An 18,224-nucleotide genomic window follows, 5' to 3' on the forward strand; every position below is an offset into this window, starting at 1 on the left:
TTCCTGCACCTTGAATCCTGTTTGCTTTGGAGCTGAGATGCAGACTGAATATCTGACTGTTTTAATCTTTGAGACACAGAACTCATTTCCATTAAAATATTGAACCTAAAAACTAAGACCTAAGGTTTTTTCCTTAGAGAAAGAAAGACTCAAAATAATAAATGACTGAAACCCCTCTTCACTTAAGAAAGGAGGCAGCCTAAGGGTTTAACAACTGCTCAGAGACTGGAACCGGTATTTGATAACAGCAATGTCATTGTACTCTTACAGGTATTGGCCTGATATTTGTGACTGCATATAAGGTGTTGAGAAAAGATGTTATTGACCAATAACACTGAGAATTATGATACTGACCTGATGATATTTGTGACTGCATATAAGATGTTGAGAAAAGTTGGCATCAACCAAGAATACTGAGAATTATGATACTGACTTGATGATTTTTGTAACCAAGACCCCCTGAAGGTCACCATGAACACCCCCCAAAATTAGATTTAATAGTTTCTCTACTAAATGAAACCCACACCTCGGCAAGAACTTAAGGCTAGACATATTATTGACTCTAGGTAAACATTACTATTGTTATCCTGTTAAATGGGTATAATATTAAGTCAGCTCTTCTTGAATCGTCATTATATCCATAGATTTGAAAGACCCTCGGAGAGGACCTTTTTTCGGGGAGACCTCCCCAATGCCAAGGAACAGGCCGAGACCGCACGATGCAAATCGCAAGAGGTTTATTGAGTAGGCACAGGTACCTGTGGGCAGCAAGATCTCTCAGAAGACTTGCGTACCTGCCAACTGGAGGGCGGGCTTTTTATAGGGAAGAGCAAAAAGCAAGTTTTACAGAAGCAAAAGCGTGGTTATCGGTCAATCCGGAATGCAGCGGGGTGTCAGCAAAAAGCAAGTTTACAGAAGCAAAAGCATGGTTATCGGAATGGGGGGGCATGACTGTTCCTATCTTATAGATATCCTGTTTTGCAGTCAACCTGCTTTGTTGATGTCCTATCTTACCTATCTTATTGACATCCTGCCTAGCAATCTTCCTATCTCAAAGACATTCTGCTTCCTCAAGCACATGGGATGTTCTTACAAGAGCAGGCTGGCTGCTGATCCGGAGAATTTTTTTTATTTTAAAGCAAACAGGATGTTCCCCTGGGAGCATGCTAGCTGCGGGTTTTGAGGAGGGGGTCTGCAGGGTCTTTCAGATTAAGGCATCTCCCAACCTTTATTATGGTTGTTCATATTTGTAGTAGATGATAATCTATACAGAGACCCACAACTGGCCAAAATGCAGAGAATAAGACACTGAACAATATCCAGCCCTGAATGGAATATATATAATTCTAGTTCCAAAGGCACAGGGATGGTTGTTGAAGGGGAGATAAAAAAGACTATAAGAGCCAGAGTCAGTAGAGGAGACAGCTACAGCGAAACTGTGTCTTCTGGACACAACAGGGCAGCTGGATGTATAAGCTCACAATGGTTGTGACAACACGTGTAAAACCCGGCACGCCCAAACCAGATCAAATGTGTGCACTGACAGGAGAGTTGAGAATGACAAGAATTAAGGAACATGAATCCACAATTGTGAGGAAATAGGTTGTGTCGTGGGTGATCCTTAACTCAGCATCTGCACACAACACCAGACAAGTGTGCTGTGTGACTTCAGTTCAGGCTGTATTTGTGGAGTCAGGGGTTGTGTTCCAGCCTGGTTAGTCAGCTGCTTCTCCGTGCTCTCCCTCCATTCCAAGCCCCACATTTCACACCTGTACTGTTTTAGGACTGTCCAGACTTGTCCGCCGAGAAACAAAGGCTTAATGGAATAAAACACAGCTGGTCACTTTAGTTTCATTTTCCTTTTCTTGGAAATGCAGCAGGTCTGAAAGCTACTGACCCGTGCTCCTCCGTGATTGGTCAGCACACACTGAGAGGGAGAGGCAGGACCCTGGAGAGAGTGTGAGTCCTGCCAAACTGTCAGAAACCTGCTGCTTTCCACAGAGGAAGGAGGGGTTGGTTCATGGGAAGAGACTGCAGCACAGTGAACAGTGGCTCCTGCAGCTGAACTACAGTGAGCGCATACACTGGACTCAGGGTTCTCTGGTAAGTAGACAGGGGCATTCAGATCTAACTTTTAACCCTCACCATCTCTCTTCTCTAAAGAGCTGACAGGTAACAAGAGATTTTGGAACATGCCCTGAGAGTGGGGATCCCCAGCTTGGAAGCTGGGGTGTTTTGGTGGGAAATTGGCAGAACTGCCTTGTGGATACTCTTTGCTAATCATACAAGTTGAGGGACCTTAAGGTAATGATCTGGATGTTGTTTCAGTAAATGTATGCAGTTGTTTTGGCTTGTTTCTTATTACTTTCTTTAAAATGGTTGTAAGTGGATGTTTCAGGTAATGGAAAATATCTGCAGTGTGCAGGAGGTTCATTGTATCTCACTGTCATCTTACATCCTAGAAAAGAGTCAACGTTTAATTCCTCATACCCTGAGGTCTCCGGCCTGTGGAGAAGAGGTCTCTCTGCACACTGCTTCTGCTGAAGCTGGCTGTGGAAATCTATGCCTGAAGAATCTTGTTCATTGTGGTTTTCCTTATTGTAAAGCAGGAGTGTTAAGATCTTCTCTCCATCTGTGAGGGACATGATCTGTCAAGGTGTGGTGACAGCTGTCATTTAGGCAGGTGTCCTGTTGTAATGCTTGCTGTGTCACAGCCTTCTCATTCCCTGTGTGCATAATCAGTGGAAAGTGTGTGTGTGTGTATCTCTCTGTGTATGTGTGCATCTGTGTGTCTGTGTCTGTCTGTATATCTGTATGTGTGTGTCCATCAGTTAGTCTATGTATGTGTGCCTCTGTGTGTCTGTCTGTCTGTTAATCTGTGTATGAGTGTGTGTCTGTATCTATATGTTTGTCTTTGTGTGTGTCTGTCTATATATGCATGTGTGTGCCTGTGCCTGAATGTGTGTCTGTGTGTCTGTCTGTGTATGTGTCTGTCTGTCTGTGTGTGTGTGTGTGTGCATGTGCTTGCTTGCTCACACATACTTGGTATGGTCTGTCACTGTGTGGTGCAGGGTGCATATTTGGGGTTTAAGTAAAGGCTGGTGAGCTACAGCAACAGATTTTTTTGGTTTACTTTTTTATTTTTATTTTATTCACCTTATTATATATCTCTATGCTCATGAACACCCACATACATGTTGACTTGCTCACATGGGTTTATCTTTGTCTGACACATTCAATTCATTAGCACTATTATAATTGGCCAACTATGATGATGATTAACATTGATCTATAATTTTATCACCATCTGTTTCTATTGTTTGGTTTTCTCTTCCCTTTATGTAGTTCTATATTTAATGTGGATGAGCTGGAAAGTAGTTCTGTCTTTCCCTTTTGATTCTAACTTTCTAACACGCTTGTTACTTCCTATTTCCTTGTTATTGGTTGCTTGGTTGCTTGTTTGGTTGGTTGGTTGGTTGGTTGGTTGGTTTTTGAGACTTGGCTTCTCCTCCCTGCAGTCACAGGTGCACTTGGCCATGACTGATTTCATTTTCTTACACTGGATGCTTGGGATTTTAACCCAAGTCCTTATGCTTGCACAGCAAGCAGGCTTCTCTGCTAAGCTAAATTCCTCCAGCCTTTATCCCAAAGCCTCTAATTTGGGTAATTATTTGTATTCTTTTAAGGTTCAACAGTTACAGGGATTTCAATTGTGTTTTTGTTTGCTAGTTTCTTTTATTTTATTTATTTATTATTTATTTTTGCTAGTTTCTTTATTCTTGCTACTTTGGGCTTATTCCTGTTCCTTTCTATAATGTAGATTTAAGTTACATTTCTTACTGTATTTGTTTTTTTCATTTTTTGCTCTTTGAGCCTTCAGTTATACTCATAGAAAAATTTCTGAGTCACATTTTTGATTTCTGGTTTCTAACAGACTGTCTCTTCCTTCTTCAGCCTATTATCTCTTTGTCCGCATACCTGAAGCTCACTGTGCTCCAGTCTACACTTTACACACATAACCTAAACTCGCTGTGCTCCATTCTATACTTTACACACATACCCTAAACTCGCTGTGCACACTCAACAATTCCAGTGTTCTATATTTTCCTGTTAGTACTCATGCTTGCAACAGGTGCTACATCGACCTCTAGATGGGTGGGGTTTTTATTTAATTTTTTCAGAATTTTATACATGAGTCTTGTTCTTATGTGGTTTCTACCTCTCATTCTCTCCCTTCCAAATCACCCTACATCATCCAATGCTTCCTCTCAAATTTACAATCTCTTCTTCTGTTATTAACACCCATGCATGTGCAGACACACACACACACACACACACACACACACACACACACCTTACTGAATTCATTTTGTGCTGCTCATATGTCCATGTGGTTAGGACTGGCCACTTTGGATTGGATAATCTATTAATGGGTTTATTGCTAGAGAAAAATGATTCTCCCCTTTTCAATAGCCATTGGTTTTACTTGTAGCTATTCTTCTAGAGATGAGATTTTGAGAAGTTTCTCCCATCCACATTGATATGTCAACTGATGTCATTATGCAGCTCTTGCTTAGGCAGCCATATAATTGAGGTTTCCTGGCTGCAGCATCCTTTCCATGTCTAAAGGAGAATATTTGCAGCTGATGTCCTGATGTTCTGACTCTTACAATCCTTCCACCTCTACTTCTGTGATTTTTCCTGAGCCCTGGGTGTAATGGTTACATTGTAGATGTGTCAGTTGGGGTTCAGTACCCAGAGTCACCCCTTCTCTGTGTGGGAACCAGGCACGGGCCTCTGTACCACTCCTTGACATACAGTCAAAGGACTCTATGCCCTACTGAGGAGACACCATTTATTTATTCTCTTAGTTGTGGATTCTAACTGAGAACCTTTAGATTTGAGGATATAATCGGAGATAATTACAGAAGCAATGAAAGAAGACAAGGGCCATAAGGAAGGAGAGGAAAGAAACTCTGTAGAAGAGGATAGCAGAATTCCCTTATGCTATGAAGATGGAAAAGGGAAAGTAGGAGGAGCTGTAACTGCGGGAAAGACGATATGGAGGAGAGGAAAGACTAAAACAGAAATAACACTAAGGCTGTTGAAAGCCATGGGGAAATATATTATTTTATAAACCTACTTTAGAGCACATATATGATATATACGTACAAATAAAAATGCATATGTTTTAATGAAATCATGCAGCATTGAGTGATAAGGCTCCCCCACAAGAACTAAAGACCATTTAACAAAAATCCCAGTCTTGGGCATGGGAAACCTTTCTTTGACTTATAAATCAGAGGGTCCAGCAATCCACCAAAACAACAAAGGCCATTTCCATTGCCCTTGGGGTCCTCCCAGAACTTGAAGATAAGGCCCTATTACTGAATACACCTTGGACACGGGACTTGGAGGAATCCACCTGGAATTGGTCTGGAAGCCTCCTCACTGAAACTGGCTCTCCCAGTAGCAGCCGCTATGCAAACTGCCAAGGGAGAAAAGCAAACAACAGGCCTAACTCCACTGCAGCATGATGAAAAGGAAAGGAAACTGACCTTTGGTGTCATTTAGCCAAGGGAGAACTGGTTTGTCAGGAGAGATCTGCGTTCTCCTCTGACCTGGTCCCTTGAACAAGGGCTATCAACTTTGTTCATCAGCACAGCAAATATGGTACCAAGGGGGAATGAGGGACAATCAATCTTTTACAGAGCCTCGCAAGGGGAGAGATTGTTCTTTGGCCCTATTAATTCAGAACAGCACACAATTTCACAATCAGATGCTATCAGTCTGTACCCATATGTTGCTTTCAACATTTTACTTGAAGGGGAACACTTTTCAGGACCTCACTGTTTTCAGCAAATGTGCTTAGGTCCAGCCACTGCACCTTATGTATACATCCATTGTACTGAATTAGGGGTGTGAATGGTAACAAAGGAAAAACAAGGAACATGGTCCATTAGGGCATCCAAAACATAGTAAGATTGATTACATTGTTTTTCTTAAAGGGCAGCTGTTTCTGACTCAGTATGTAAGAAGAATGAGTGCATCGTTTAAATGATTTCAAAGCACATTATTAACTTGGTTAAAGGTTGGGTGAAAGTTTGATCTGTAAAGACAAGCTTCAAACAGCGTTTCCCAGAAAAACCATTCCCACACAGCTATAAAGCCATGAACCACAATGACCAGCCCAGAAAGATGTCTCTTATGGGGCAATGGTGACACTTCATATTGTGGGTAATTAACGGCATCTAATTGAACTAAATCCCATTATATAGAAAGAAATTTATGCCTACTTTAAACCTAGACAATTATCCATAATTGGAGAGGTCATAGACACTAGAGAAGCACCTGTTACTGCATCTTTCTAAATCATTGTAGCTTTGATTGTATTGGAAATTCTTGTCTTCATAACCACGGATAAATGTAGCTCTCACTCCTCATCAAAGAAGCTTCTTTCACATATAAATCTATTTTGAATTTCATACATGAGTAATTTATACATGAGTATTTATATCAATTCTATTTCTCCCTTTTTCCCTTTCACCCTGCGTCCTCCCCAATTCATGACTTCTTTTATTATTGTTGTTATATATACAGACATAAGTATATATACATAGACAACTGACTGGGTCCTTTTAATGTTGTTTGTATGTATTCAAGGGTGACCTCTTGGAATTGGATTCATCCAATGAGGGATAAGTTCCTAGAATGTATACAGGACATACTGTTGTCAATACAAATATGTCAAATCCCATCCATAATGAGAGGATGAACAAAACAGACAGTCCTCAAAAGAAGAAAAAAATGCCCAAAGAATACATGATAATAATGTTTAAAATCTTTAGCCCAAGAAAATGCAAATCAAAAACAACAGTGAGGAACTGGAGAGATGGTGCAGTGGCTAAGAGAGCTTGCTCCATAAGTATGATGACATAATTGTGATGGCATCCCAGCAAGCATGGAAAAAGCTGGGCAGATCAGCACTGTGAGAGGATCCCGAGACAAGAGGATTTCTCTGGCTTGATTATTTCTCACTAGGACAGAAGTAAGCCCCAGATTCAGGGAAGCCCTGTTTCAGAGGAATAGGCACCAAGTGGTGGCAGAGAAAAAATTTCTTCTAACTTCTGCACACATAGTCACCCAGCAACACACACATGCTATTCCCCCTCAAATCATAAATCAATACAGATAACTCTTAAAACACAAACTCCATTGAAATTCTGTTTCACCCCCAGGAAAAATAGCTATTAATCAATAAGGGTAAAATAACACAATTGTTGGAGAGGAGGGAGGTGAGGGGGAAGGAACACCTAAATATTGTTGATTGATGGGAGTACAGGAATGTAAATGTTAGTTCCTTTACAATGAACAATTATAATAGTGGTTTCCCGACAAAGTAAAAAGAGAAATGCTCACAGACTTTTACATGCGAATATCTAGCTTTCCCAGATCATTTGCTGAAAATACTACCTTTTCTCTTGTGCATATTTTTGATGCCTCTGTCAAACATTCCATGGTTGGGTTTGTTTCTGATTTCTCTATCCAGTTTCCTGACCTGAATTTCTGTGGGTGGGTGGGTTGCTTGATTGATTGCTTGCTTTACCAATACCAGGCTGCTACTTGTCAGTGTGGTTGTATTCTGGGCTGTCCACAGGTGTTACGATGCATCCACAACCACTCTTGATTCATGATTGCTGTGGGGCTTCTGTCCATCTGTGTGGACTTTAGGGCTGGTTTTTCTATCCCGTGAAGAATGAAACTGTAATTGTTATGCATTGCCATGTATCCAAAGATCAGTTTTAGTGATACAGCAGTTTCCACCATACTAATTCTCCCACTTTATGAGCACAGAAGGACTTTCCATATTATAATGTCTTCTTCAATTCCTTTCTTCAACGTTCCAAGTTTTTAATGTAAATTATGTTTATGCCCTGGCATTTATATTTTAGTTACTTTCGTGGGATTTCTCCTCCTCCCTAATTTATTTCTTAGGAAGCTTGTTACTGGCATATAGAATAGCTACTGATTTTTGTGTTGATTTAGTATTCTGCTACTTTGTTGAAAGTGTTCACCACTATTTTCTATTTATGTTTTTTTTTTATTGATGTACTAGAACACTGGCTAAAAGCAACTTGGGGAGGAAAAGGTTTATTTGGCTGACATATCTAGGTCACAGTCCATTGAGAGAAGTCAAATCTGAGGCAGAAGCCTGGAGGCAGGAGCCTGGAGGAAGGAACCTAGAAGTAGGAACTGAAGCAGAGGTCGTTAGAGGAGCTGCTTACTGGGTTGCTCCCACCACTACCACCACCACCATGCACCAAACCCATTTTTCTCATCTTCCATAAAAATCTATTCAAAAGGATCAAACATAACATTGACTGGATGTGGACCAACATGTAGGTAAGTTTATAAGTCTATAGCTATCTGTGTCCACATCCAGCCAGGCTTATGCAGTATTGGGGATCAAACCCAGAGCCTTTTTCATGCTAGGAACATTCCAACAACTGAGCTACTCTCCAGTGCACAGGTAGATGATTTTTATGAAGTAAAGTATGAAAATAAAACAGAGCTAAATAATAGTTTGAGCACACTGAAATATTACATTGAGTAAATGTTTTTTAACATGGACTTTAATAATGAAGAAGGTTTGTATTATTATTGCAAATTTTCATTACTTACAGCGGTGAAAAAGACACAAAGAAAGAAAGTCAATGAAAATTAATATTTATGTCAACTAAATCAAATGGATGAAAGTAAAAGTATAAACTGAAGGTTTATGTGACTGCTGATACAATTTGACATTGACTAAACATTGATGATGATTACTATTTGTTTCTCAGTTTGAAAGATTATACTTATGTTAGTTAAAATTCCCCACATTTTGAAGGCACATATTGAAGGATGAAAGAACAGCTTGGACTGGCCTGGAAGACTCTAGTCAAATTAGATGCAACACGGTCACTTTCATTTCTAAAGTAGTTAAAGCTAGCTAATGGGCATGTGCAGATGTGTAGAGAGAAGTTTCTGTCCTGTTTGGTCCCTCAGCTGTTCAGTCCCCAAAAAACACACAGCAGCTTATATTAATTATAAACTGGTTGTCCTATTAGCTCAGATTTATTATAAATTAAATTAACCCTTAATTCTTACCTATGTTTAGCCACCTGGCTTGGCACCTTACTCAGAGCAACATTCTCATCTTGCTTCTTCCCTGTCTGACTGGTAACTGCACACTGACCCCTCCCTCTTCCCAGAATCCTCCTAGTCTGGTTGCCTTGCCTAAACTTCCTTCCTGGCTACTGGCCAATCAATGTTTTATTAAATCAATACAAGTGACAAATCTTTACAGGGTACCAGACCATTATCCCACAGCACTTCCCCTTTTTTCCTTTCAAAAACAAGATCATATCTATAAGAGTAGAACAGTCAGCCACTGGCTCTTACCTCTACCTCAGTCTGAAATGGTGATCCTGCCTCCAGGAATCTCAGAATGAGACTGAGCCTGATAGCTGCCTCCTCCATTTTATAATCCTCTTCAGGGATAAGATTAAAGGTGTGCACAACTGGGATTAAAGGCATGTACCGCCTTGTTTCTATAGCAACTACTGTGGCTACTGGGATTTAAGGTGTGTGTTACCACTGCCTGGTCTGTAAACCTGACCACTGAGGCTATTTTACTCTCTGATCTTCAGGCAAGCTTTATTTATTAAAATACAAATGAAATGCCTTAACACAGATGATTATATGAATACTCTTACTTTCATAGAGTTTTAAATTTTCCATCATAAAAGACTCAATGGAGAGCAAGTAGGAATACATAAGAACTAGTCCATATCAGAAGGTGATAGGCATCTGTCTGGAGGACACAGTGCTTGAAGAGGGCAAAGCACAAAGTCATCCATCTGGCATCAGCCTATCCCAACTTACTCTCCCTTCTTCCTTTCAGGGCCTTTATTTGCTTGCTGCCATGAGTCAGCTGCTCTCTGACGCATCTAAGGAGGAAGATGTATGCAAATACTTTAAGATGATTAAGGAAGAAAACAGAATCATTTCTCAGAAAACCATCACTCCAATTGAGTTACACCTGGCACAAGGAAACATTCAGAAGACAAATAATGTAATTACTGATTCATTAAGAGAAATTAGCAGTACCTCACTCAATATTGCTGTAATAGGAGAGTCTGGAACTGGGAAGTCCAGTTTCATCAACGCCTTTAGGGGGATTGGACATGAAGAGGAAAATTCAGCTCCAATTGGTGTGGTGGAAACAACCATGAGGAGAACTCCATACAAGCACCCCAAGATTCCCAATGTGGTTATTTGGGACCTGCCTGGGATTGGAACCACAAATTTCCCACCCAAAGATTATCTGGAGAAAATGAAATTCAACGAGTATGATTTCTTCATCATTGTTTCCGCCACACGCTTTAAGAAAAATGATATAGACCTCGCCAAAGCAGTCAGCATGATGAAGAAGGATTTCTACTTCGTGAGAACCAAGGTGGATATAGATTTAGAAACTGAGAAAGGATGCAAACATGCCTTTGGCAGAGAAAACTTACTGCAGCAGATACAACGCCATTGTGTCGATACCTTTAAGAAAAACAACCTGCATGTACCACCGATCTTCTTGATCTCTAACAAAAATTCTTCTGACTATGATTTCCCAATCCTGAAGGACATGCTGAAAAACAAACTTTCTACTCCCACACTTCCAAACTTTATGTATTTTTCACTGAGTAAGGCTGAGGCAGTCATTGAAAGAAAGCGTGAGTCAATGCACCGGTTTATCTGGCTAGAAACCATAAAGAATGAAGCTTGGACAAGTCTTTCTGTAAAGGGCATCCTCAAGGACAGTGATATGGAGAAGTTGAAGGTGATTTTAAACCACTATCGAAAGCTCTTTGGAGTTGATGATGGAACCTTGAAACTCATGGCAAAGGATTCCCAAGTGCCTGTTGAAAAACTGAAAAAAGTCATTAAATCTCCTTATTTGTTGGACACTAAGAAAAGAGAAACATTAGAAGGAAAACTTTTGAAATATTTGGAGAGATTTGCCTCAGCCAATGGTGGGCTCTTGGCTACAGGTCTCTACTTTAGGAAAACCTTTTACTTAAAACTTCTGTTCCTTGACACAGTGGCTGAAGATGCCAAAGTTGTCCTTAGAGAGACATACTCAAAAATTAGTTCAAACTCACATCACCCACAGCTACTGACCACGGATAGGTGTTACTCTTTCCTCGTGTCCTTGACAGGATTTGTGGTTGTATGTTTTGTTTTGTCTTATCTTAGACTTTGGACATGGAATGAGGTGTAATATCCAAATAATTTTTTCAATATTCAGATTATTTTAATCTTACTATATAATAACACAAATATGTAATTTTAAACATATTAACACGAGTTAACTCTGCAATAGCCTGTTTATTCAATTACTTGTAAGGCTAGGACTCCAACCCAGGCTTTGTAGATGCTAGGCAAGCATTTTATCACTAAACTATGCACCTCACCTTGTGAAAGCTTTTAGATTTAAGTAAAACAATTGTCTGACTATTCTGAAATTCTGAACTTATATAATTTAATTGCCGTATCTGCTCATCTAACAAAAAAGGATAGAATGTAGATTACATATTGTTATTGTTCTGACAAATAATGTAAATGAAATAGGTCTTCAATTTCAACATAATCATATGTAACAAACCAATTATCACACATTTTTAAGCTGTTCATAGTAAGTCATAATTAATTTAAATTCCTATGACATCAACTTATATTGGGGAACACTCAGACCCTTTGTTTCCCTTCCTGATTACCCTAACCCTCCCTAATAATGTGGCAAAAACATGTGAAGGCTGGGTTTTGTTGTTGCTCTTGTTTGTTTTTATAAGATTTTTCTGTACTTTCTTATGACCCCATTGATTTCTATAAAACTGCTTTGCAAGTACTCTTGATTTTACCCTTAAGAGAGCACTAAGAAATGAACTCAGAGTTGCTCTCTTTAATGGGACCAGAGAGTCAGTCTCTTGCCAGGTCTCAGGTACATCACAATAAAAACCAAGTTTCTTTCAAATTTGGCTCAAAATGGTGATAGTGGTCTTATTCTCACCCCGTGTGGTTCACATTGTAGGGGCATGGCTTGGTCTGTTCCAACAGGGGAAAATTTTTGTAATGAAGCCACACCAACAGAAGAAAGTAGAAATAAATGCAAATCAACTGTATTAAAAGCTGTAAAGAGAAGCATCAACTCAAAAAGAAAACACATCAAAATAACATCCAATCTCTAACCAGCAACCCTAAGTGACAGGGAAGTGTGGAGTGGTGAATCTAAAGCCCTAAATGTAAATCGTTGCAGTTAATATCACTATATACACAAAGCTATCTTTTAAAATTGACAGAAAAATAAGAACATTTTAAGACAAGCACAAATTCTGACAGTTGTGACTACTAATCTAGTACTAATCTAGTACATAACTAAATGAATACTGTATGCAGAGGAAGAAACGGACAGTCTCAGTCATGACATCACAGGAAAGAAAGCAATCCATGAGAGAATAATGAACAGAGGAGGAATCAGAAAGACTGCATCTTGTCCAGCACAGTGAACCTGCAAACAATGGGATGTGGGGGAGGACAGCTAATCAACCAGAAGAATAACCAAGATTACAGAATTTAGCAAACCTCTCTCAATGGTTATCTTCAATGTAAATGACATCAAAGGTAAAAGAATGAAGAAGCACTGACTGGATTAAAAAACAAACATAAAACTTGAAACATTTAAGGGTCCGTGTTCTCTCAACTAATATGAGATATGAATATTCACACCACCTCACACTGAGCACAACCAAAAGCCCTGAATAGAATGCAGAGCACCTGGCTGAGGCTCTGAGAGAAGGGAATAGTGGGGTGTCCAGCCCTAAGTGGAACATCTCTACCATATCCCCCGGTCTTGGGGTTTCTCTTGCTGTGAAGAGACACCATGACTATGGCAACTATTATAAAGGAAAACATGTAATTGGGGTGGCTTATAGTTTCAGAGGTTTAGTCCATTATCACCATGGTGGAACATAAAGGTGTGCAGGCAGACATGGTGCTGGAGAAGGAGTTGAGAGTTCTACATCTCGATCTACAGACAACAAGAAGCTGTCTGTGTGTAGCTTGAGCATAAGATATCTCAAAGCTTGACCCCACTCCAGTGACACACTTTCTCCAACAAGGCCACAGCTCCTGATAGTGCCACTCCCTATGAGCTTGTGGGGACCAATTACTTTCAAACCCCCACATACTTCCATTCACGTGGCTCAGGGAGCACCAGAGAAGAGGCAAAAAAATATTATCAATATTTTCTGAATGCATCACTCATTACAGATTTAGCACCCCAAATGTTTCCTTTTGTCAGATAAAACTCAATACACCCGATGGTTTCCTGAGAAATAATTTTGTTCTCTGCCTTAAATTTCTTAAAATAGGCAGTGACGCTGGAGTCGAAATCTTCATGGTCTTCATCCTTAGATGCATCAGAGAAGAATGGCCTCATGACTGTTAGTAAATCAGGGCACTGAAAGGAAGAATGGACAGTGAGTTGCAAGAGAACAGAGGTGTCTGTGTGCTTAGTGCTGTGTTCTCTATGCTGCAGACTCAGTTATCTTCTGATGCTGACCAGTTCCACAAGATCGTGCTGGTTATGTTTTGTCAACAAGAAGAACTCTGTATCCTATCATAGGTATATGTACTCATTCATGTTCATTCTGACCATATTTACCATAGTCAAGTAATAGAAAGAGTTTTGAAGCCCATCAGTTAATGAATATTATTCAGTGGTAAACAACAACAATACAATTGTGAAATTCTCAAGCAAATGGATGTATCTTCATTGCATGTTGAGTGATGTAACCCACACTTAGAAATGCAAGTACCTAATTTTTTTTAAAGTCACATATAGATCCTAGTTTTGGAATTTTAGATTTGAGGCATTCACTTGGAATAACCGTAGACTCCAGGAAACTGAAAAGGAGTCACTGCACAAAGGAAAGAAAGATCTTAATGGAGGGTATTGTTGTTTATTTTAAGGTCAACGTGGCACAAACTAGATTCCCTTAATAGGGGCCCTCACCTGAAAAAGTGTCCTAATTGCCTTGGTTGATGGTAGAAGACCCACCCAGATGCAAAGGGAAAGGCAGGGGGCAATCACTTGCCTTGTACTGGCTTGGGCTTCCTTATTGCTGCAGGTTGATTTACCCTGTCTCTTCTGCTGGTTCCCTCACTGATACCAGAACAAGTGTTTCCAGGCTTCCATCCTGGCCTCATCATCAGGAAACTTTCAGAATTTCAGCTCCAGATTGGGATTGTGAAGCTACCCAGCCTGTACCTTGAGCAACTATGGGGTTGTTGTTCTGCCTAGTGAGAGACAGTCAATGTGGGACAACCCCCAACTGCTGAGGCATGCCCCAGGTGTGGAACAACTAGCAATTTCTCAGCCTCTCGGCTGTGATCATGTGTTGATGCTATTACAATGTAAGCTATCTTCATATATTATTCTATATATTATACATGACTTAGACATCTAGTCATTCCTTTGATTCTCTAATGGGGGAAACTTTGCTAACCAATCATCTTTAAGAGGTGGAGCCAAGTGAGGGTATGGCTTTCAGAGAACCAGAGAAAAAATGGACAGGGACCAGGTGATCTCTCTGTGTGTGGTTCCCCCGTGGCACAGCTAACCTTGGACTTCCCGTTCCTGTTTTGTGAGTTTTCCCCTTATAATAAATAAAAATATAATTGTTTTATCCTTTAGCTAGCATGGTTATTTCCCGAATTGAGCTGACTTCTACAATTCTCTTCTTCTAGAGAATTCTGAATAATACAAAGGAGATTAGTAGAACACAAGGGGTATGAAAAGGGAAAGGTAAATAATGGGGAAAAGTTCAGAGGGCAGGGCAGAGGAGGAGGGAGAGAGAGAAGGAATCACTAACTGAGCATGTCTGACAACACTGTACTGGATCCTACCTTTTATGTGTGCTTAAGGAGTTTAACTGGAGTTATTGTTTGCCGCAATGAGGGGGTGATGCTTGTCCAAGAAGATAGAGCTTAATGTATTAGTTAGGGTTCTATAGAGTCACAGAACTTAGAATTAATCCCTCTTTATATATAAAAGGGGGGTTATTGGAATGACTTACAGGCTGCAGTCCAGCTAATCCAACAATGACTAGATGTGAAAGGAAACCCAAGAATCTAGAAGTTCATCAGTCCCACAAGGCTGAGGTCTCAGCTCATCTTCTGAATACTCTGGAATCCCAACAAAACAGACTCCAGTGCCAGTGAGGGAATGGATGGGCTGGCAAGGTGAGGGCAACCAGGGAAACAGCAAAAGCTGCCTCCTTCTATGTCCTTATATATGCTGTCAGCAGGAAGCATGGACAGATTAAAATCTCTTGTCTTCCTACCTCAAAGGTCCAGACGCATAAAATCTCTCACAGATGTGCCCTCAATTTCTGGATTACACTTCATTCCAGATAGAGTCTAGAACTTGATTATTTCTAGAATGAAGTTCGCAACAAGAAGAGCTATTGAAGGAGTCAAACAGAATTCAGTGTCAGCTGTGTAATACCTGCCCCTCCGTTGTTGATCAGGAAGGTCCCAAGACCTCAAAACAATCCAGGCTACTGCTTTCATTCTTGAATTCCCACCAGAATCTGATGGCAAGAATCTATTGATAAAGACACCATATACTTTGGTCATAGGACATAGAAATATGTTGGCACCAACCAGAAAACTTCCTGTTTTGTGGCTAACATTCACAGTATTGGTGAGTGCTACTCAGGCTGCTGAGGAAGTCTTACGTGACTGAGGATTTGATCAAAGAACAATCCAAATAGGAAGAACACCTGCCCTGCTCTTCTGCAGAAATCTTGTTATCTAAACCTTGATCACTTCCGCATGACCTCAAGACCCAAGGCCCAGCTATGCCCTGCCATTTTCTTATTTTATCCACTGGCTTTAAAGAGTCTAGTGACTGCCATGTCCCTTTATCTAAGGGTCCAGAGTCACTACTGCAGCAGGGCTCATCACTGTGGGTATGAAATGCTGTCCTTTGGACAAGTATGACTCATGTTGGAATAGAGTCCTGTTCTACCGAGTGTGAGTCTCTGGAGCATCTGTTTCCTGTTAGAGCCACAGCAGTGCTGTGCTCTGTTCCATAGGGACAGAGTTATTGCCACGTCTATTCCCATGGAAATGAGCTATTGAGCCATATGTCTGAGTCACAGACCGTGGATATGTGATCTGTTTTCTCCTGAGCCTTAAGAGGGAATGTAGGCTTATGTCCTAGGTGCCACAGACCCTGAGGGCCATCATTTCACTACTGCTCCAAACAGAACTGCCTTCAAACAGCCTAAAATGATGCTGTGGTTTACTCTGGGTCACAGTGGATCTGAACCTTTTCAAAACAGCCCTTCCTTACAGTGAGTCTTCAAAAGCTCAGTTGTATTGCACATAAAATTCATACTAACCCCACACCCAGAAAAGTTTTTTTAAGAATTTAGTTTTTCGTTTCTCCTAAAATGTATTGTCCATGTTCTTTGTTATAAGCAAACACAAACAATCCCAAATGTAGGGCAAAGCCTGTCTAGTGCAGGTTCCTCCCCAGCTGTACTGAGGCCTTCATTGCTAGAAGAATGATTGACAATGGGAAGAAAAGAAATGTGGCAGATATATGGGAACCTGTATTAATCTACCAGATATGATGGTGGCTTTGACCAGGGAGACTTTGACATGAACAATCATAGGTAAAAAAGAATTTATTTAAATAATAAATAAGAATTGCCAGAGTCCTGGGCTTAGAGGAATGAAGCCCATTGCCTCACTTGCAAGAGGGATTCTCAATTGAGGAATTCCTTTAATCAGATTGGCTTGTGGGAATATCTCTGGGAGATTTACTTGATTGAAAAATAATGTAGGAGGAGACAGCCCACTGTGGTGAGTGCCATCCCTAGGAATGTGGTCCTGGGATGTGTGAGAAAATAGGGTGAACAAGCCATGGAGAGCAAGTCAGTAAGCAGTGTTCCCTCCCAGTCTCTACTTCAGTTCCTTGACTTCTTTTGATGATGGACTGTAACCTTCCAGCCAACTAAATACTTTCCTCCCTCAGGGTGACTTAGTCAGTGTTTCTGCTGTATTTGGGGGCATGAACTTGGGAGAGTGGACCCTAAAAACGAGGTGGTCTAAAGTCTCATGCAATAACCAACTTTATTCAGGGAATCAGACAATTTATATTCTGAGTGCATTTTGTGGATTAAGCATGATCATGTGAGCAAAGATCACTTGAGTTCAAGTTATGATCAATCACAAAGGCAAGCTCACCTGGGTTTAGGCAGTATAGAGTCAGGAGGACAACTTCTGTCTGGAAACATCATCCTGAATACTAGAGGTAAGATGACGGGTGATCTACAGTAAAACCCACTCCTGTTTATTCCACCTCAGAGGGGCACGGCAGCGCATTCCACAAAAAAAAAAAAAAAATCCATGCTATGGAAGAACAGAATTACAAAAAACTTGTATGTAAATATGTAAATTTTATGGTGGTTTTAGCCATGTGGTTTTTGTCTTTTTGTCTTTGTCCTGGAGTTTTCTCACAAGCTCTCAGGAATCTCCGCACACAGCTTCCTTCACTGACTGTGTATCAAGAGCTAGTGTTTAATCCCATCAACAGAGAAAAAAACTAAGACAATGTACAGACTACTCGCTAACCTTGAGGAGAGCTTCATGAAACTTTTATGTTTCCATACTTTAAGACTTGAGATTTTATTTCCTTCCTGAATCTTATTTTATTTTATATTTAAAATGTATCCCTGTGTACATGTTTACATGTGTGTGGACATGTCAGGCTTATGTTGGGTCTCCTGCTTCATTACTTTCTACCCTTTTCATCAACGCAGTTTCTCTCAATTGAATCAAGAGCTTGTAGATCTACACAGCCTAGCAAGCCAACCTGCTCCATGGTTGCACTGTTTCTGCCTTCTGAGTGTGGAAGTACAAGGCAGCTGCCACACACACTGAACTTCTATATCTGTTCTGGCAATTGAGCTCTGGTCCTCATCCATGCATGGCAAGTGCCTCCAGCTTCCTGAGATGCCATTAGAATGTCTGATTAGCTGATTAGGAGGAATTAGCTACAAAGCACTTATTCATATCTTTTGTGTGTGCTTGAATATTTTGGGTGTTGTACATGT

The 18,224-nt window shown here is 40.4% G+C and overlaps 1 protein-coding gene across 1 annotated transcript; it reads left to right on the forward strand.

The window, feature by feature from the left end:
- The first annotated feature begins 2,008 nt into the window (after positions 1–2,008).
- Irgm (immunity related GTPase M) lies at positions 2,009–12,073 on the forward strand. Its single transcript, XM_005356143.2, has 2 exons — positions 2,009–2,103; positions 9,947–12,073. The coding sequence occupies exon 2, from the start codon at positions 9,968–9,970 to the stop codon at positions 11,315–11,317; it is 1,350 nt and encodes a 449-aa protein (XP_005356200.1). The 5' UTR covers positions 2,009–2,103; positions 9,947–9,967; the 3' UTR covers positions 11,318–12,073.
- The last annotated feature ends 6,151 nt before the right edge of the window (positions 12,074–18,224 follow it).

This window comes from Microtus ochrogaster, chromosome 18, assembly GCF_000317375.1.
Source record: "Microtus ochrogaster isolate Prairie Vole_2 chromosome 18, MicOch1.0, whole genome shotgun sequence".
Classification (NCBI taxonomy): Eukaryota; Metazoa; Chordata; class Mammalia; order Rodentia; family Cricetidae; genus Microtus; species Microtus ochrogaster.